Below are 4,216 nucleotides of genomic sequence, written 5' to 3'. Positions count from 1 at the left end.
GGTTGCCATGGCGAAAATCCACGAATTACGGTTTGAACTGCTTGACCATCCACCTTACTCACCAGATCTAGCCCCAAGCGACTTCTTTTTGTTCCCTCATCTAAAAATTGCGCTCGGAGGACAGAGATTTTCGTCAAATGAAGAGGCAATCACCTTCGTGAACAATTATTTTGCAGAGAAAAACGCCGAGTACTATTTCGACGGGTTACAGAGATGGGAGCATCGCTGGGAGAAGTGTGTAGATTTACAAGGAGACTATGTTGAAAAATAAAAAACAATTTTCAGAAAAAATGACTTGTATCTTTGTTAGGTCGGAAACTTTTCAGACCACCCTCGTATGTCCAAGATGAAACAAAGTTCAGAATATGTTAGAGAACGGATTTATATATTTTTATATATTTATATTTATATAGTTATATATTTATATAGTTTTATATATTTTTAACGGGTTACTCAGACAGCACACAATATTTATGATAAAGATTCATAAATATTTATTTCGAATTATTTATTGAAAATATATAAATATTTTATAAATATTTATATATGAAAGAAATATTAAAATCTTTATTCAAAATATTATTAAAATATAGGCTAAATATTTTATGGAATATTTATAGTAAAAAAAAAATTAATATTTGTAGTAATATCTTGTAAGTATTTCTATAAATATTATATATGAAAAAAATTAATGTAATTATTTATAATTATTAAATTATAGAAGAAATAAGAAAATCAAGATTTAAATTGGTAATGTATACTGAAAAAAATTCTTTAAATCAAAGAAATATATTTTGTTAAATATGATTTCTTAAAAAAATATTTGTTACATTTTAAAAAGTATAATAAACATAAAGTAATATTTTTTAAAATTTGTAAAATAAGCTGTAGCATTATGAATTTCTAGAAAAAAATGATCTCCTTACAAAAAGAAAACTTTTTAAATGTAAAAATTGTGTTTAAATAAATGTTTGCTTGTTTTAAAGTAAATAAAGTACAAGTAAATCATTTTATAAATCTAAATAAATTATTTTCTAATATTAAAAGTATCTTTTTAGGTTTTAAATTAAAGTTTCTTTCATTATCAGAAAACGTTCTGATTTCTTATATTATATTATATATTCTTTTCTTTTAAATAAATAATTTGTATCGTATATGGATATACAATATGTGTATACAATACAAAGCGTCTCTCAGTCAAGGTGACAGTGGCGCAGTAGGTAAGATAAACGACTCAAGAACCAGAAGTTCTCAGGTTCGAATCTCGGCAATGGTAAACAAATTTTTGATGTACAATTTAACTTGAATTAAGTAGCGTGTGAAATAATATAATGTGAAAACTAAAAACATATATATTTTAAAAATTTAAGAAAAGTTTAAAAAAAGAAAAAAGTATATAATTGTATATATTTTAATAAGAATTTTTATATTATTTATGGTAAATATTTATGATCTATTGAAGCTAATGTCATAAAAATACTTATGAAATATTTTGATAAATATTTATAAAATATTCAAATAAATCTTATAAATATTTTGTAAATATTTTATAAATATTTTGTGCTGTCTGAGTATGTATGTTTCATCCTTTTAATTTACAAATTACAAAATTATCTTGTAAATTACAAATCCGGATGCTACTTTTATATGTCTATTGAACGTCCATCGGATACCTTGTGGACATGTCGGGAACTTTAGCATGTCCTCCAATTTCGTATATGAATATCCCACAAACGTCCCACAAATATACCACGACATCTATTGAATGTCCGAAGGACGTAAAACGGATGGCTTATGGATATTTTCAATATCCTTAAAGGATATTTTATGGATATTTATAGGATATCCATGTGCTGTCTGGGATTACGTTTCAGTTTGAATCAAACTGAAACCATTTTGATCAAATTAGGATATCCTATGAAGATCTTTTTCTATGTGGGTTGTTACATTACGGCAACGATACTGTTATATTATTGTGTTTACTAAAATGTTAGCAAATTAGAAACTATGAGAAAATGTGATTTTTATGTTAAATGTGATTGATAAGTTTTTTATGAAATAAAAATAACATTTTTTAAAGCTTTTTTGTATTACATTTTCAGATATTTGAAAAAAATTTGGAAAAAGAGGGCTTGCAATTGGAATATGAACAAGTGGAACCAAATGGTTTACATTTCATAAAAATTCATGCGACCAAAGAAGTTTTACGAAGATATGCTGAAATATTAAAGCTCAGGTTGCCGATGAAAGATCTGCTTAGTTGCGAAATGCCTCAAACGTGCAATAATGTTATTATAAAAGAAGTAAATACGTTTATACGAAGAATTATGAGCAAATGTTATGTGGATACAACCATCTTCCCAACAATGAGACACCATTTTACAGCAGTGTATAGTAGAGACAAGGAATATTTATTTGATTTAGATTCACCGAATTTATTTACCATGGCCACTCGATCCCGTATTGTACAGTTTATACTGGATAGGACTAAATTTACAGAAACTAAGGAAGATGATTTCGCATTTGGTATTGAAAGATTAATAACCGAACATGCATATATAGCAGCATATCCTCTTCATGATGTAAGTCATATTTATATTTTTATATTTTTAATTCGTTTTATTAAGATATTGGTGTACAGTTTTGTATCTAGATTTAACTAGATAATCTTGACAGCGATCAAATTTAGTAAGTATAATAATAACATATTTTTTAATATCTGAGTTAATTATATAATTATATAAAATTATTAAGAATTATTACCTTTAGTGTGTGTGTGTTGTGTGTGTGCGCGCGCGCGCACGTGCGTGTGTGTGTGTGTGCGCGTGTGTGTGCGTGCGTGCGTGCGTGCGTGCGCCTGGTCGTGTGCGTGTGCGTATTATAATATTACTAAGAAATAACGATTAGCAATTATATCACCCCAGTAAGCAAATTGAGCGCAGACTGCACACAGATTGGCAACAAATTTGATAAAAAACCCACAGCAAAACCATAGCCTTCTGTGTCTACATGTGTAGCCACAGCCACAGCCAGTGTCTACAACCATAGCCATGTGTGTAGGCTCTGGTTTTGGCAAATTTTGCTCCCTTATAGAAATATCATACTAAGAAATACTGAAAAATTATTAGTGATTAAATATTACCAGTAATTCAGTAATTTTTTGGCCAGTACTTAATATCTGGTGAATACTGATAATAAAATCACTAAATTAAATATTGATAGTAATCAAATACTGAGAATTATTATGCGAAGGTGAAAAATGAGAAAATCATAATGTTTACAAAAATATACTTATATTCCTAATTTTCTCATGTCTCATAAACTACTAGATATCGAAGGTTGTCAATACATTCCAAACTTTCATGAATCCTCCTGCGATAATTTCGATCCTAAGCGGTATACCACTGGTCACCACCCAGCAAACACAAATATATAACTGTTACATAACTGTGAGGTAACGGAATGTAACATGTAATGTAACATGTAAGTTGCAAGTAACGTAGATGTTAGTTATAATTTCCCACTCATACGAAATTGCAACTATATAACAGAAATATAATTTGTTACAAAAATGTTGCATAACTGTTACTTTGATTATTGAATGATAACATAGCAGTTATGTAAATTATTGGCAAGTTATATAACTGGAATATAAATTATCGAATTGTTATATAACTATTATTTCATTTGTTATGAAATAGTTATATTAATTGTAGGAAGCAATTGAATCAAAGACTTCATATTTATAGGTATTACGTTTTCCATACAATATATTTCAATAAAAAGTCTTAAAGACACTCAAAAGATGCTAAATAGATTAAAAACGTCCAGTGTGTGTCTTTGAACGTTTGCAAAAAGTTTTTGAAACATGCATGTTGTGTAGAAAACGTAATATCTACAAATAAGAAGTCTCTGATTTAATAAATAATAACAACTTTATATATAATCTTATTTAATTTATGTACTATTTCTCTCATCACATTAACAATATATTTATATTTTTTTAAACAAAATTTGCCGCAAACAGTATGTCATGCTAAATAAAGCACGAAAAACTGAAAGTTTTGTTGCATTGTTACATTACATTTGTTACTCCATGAATTACAAAAAGAAAAATAAACCTTTTACAACATCGTGTATTATAAATGTGATTATTTCAATATACTTTATTTATATATGCTTCACACATAATTAAAATTGTAATGAAAAAAAGAAA

The 4,216-nt window shown here is 27.5% G+C and overlaps 1 protein-coding gene across 2 annotated transcripts in view; it reads left to right on the top strand.

The window, feature by feature from the left end:
• The first annotated feature begins 1,560 nt into the window (after positions 1-1,560).
• LOC116853261 (anoctamin-1) overlaps positions 1,561-4,216 on the top strand; it is a 160,758-nt gene continuing 158,102 nt past the window's right edge. Inside the window, exon 1 of one of the 2 annotated variants that reach the window (XM_032834243.1) lies at positions 1,561-2,582. In XM_032834243.1, the coding sequence (XP_032690134.1) occupies positions 2,244-2,582 (339 nt within the window). In that variant the 5' untranslated portion in view covers positions 1,561-2,243. The remainder of the gene's footprint in view (positions 2,583-4,216) is intronic. The other variant, XM_032834242.1, reaches the window with a different exon arrangement.

Source organism: Odontomachus brunneus, unplaced genomic scaffold, assembly GCF_010583005.1.
Source record: "Odontomachus brunneus isolate Ranch 3 - 2012 unplaced genomic scaffold, Obru_v1 Obru_scaffold_297, whole genome shotgun sequence".
NCBI lineage: Eukaryota > Metazoa > Arthropoda > Insecta > Hymenoptera > Formicidae > Odontomachus > Odontomachus brunneus.
The sequence above is the reverse complement of the archived record's forward strand: the minus strand, read 5'-3'. Positions and strand labels throughout refer to the sequence as shown.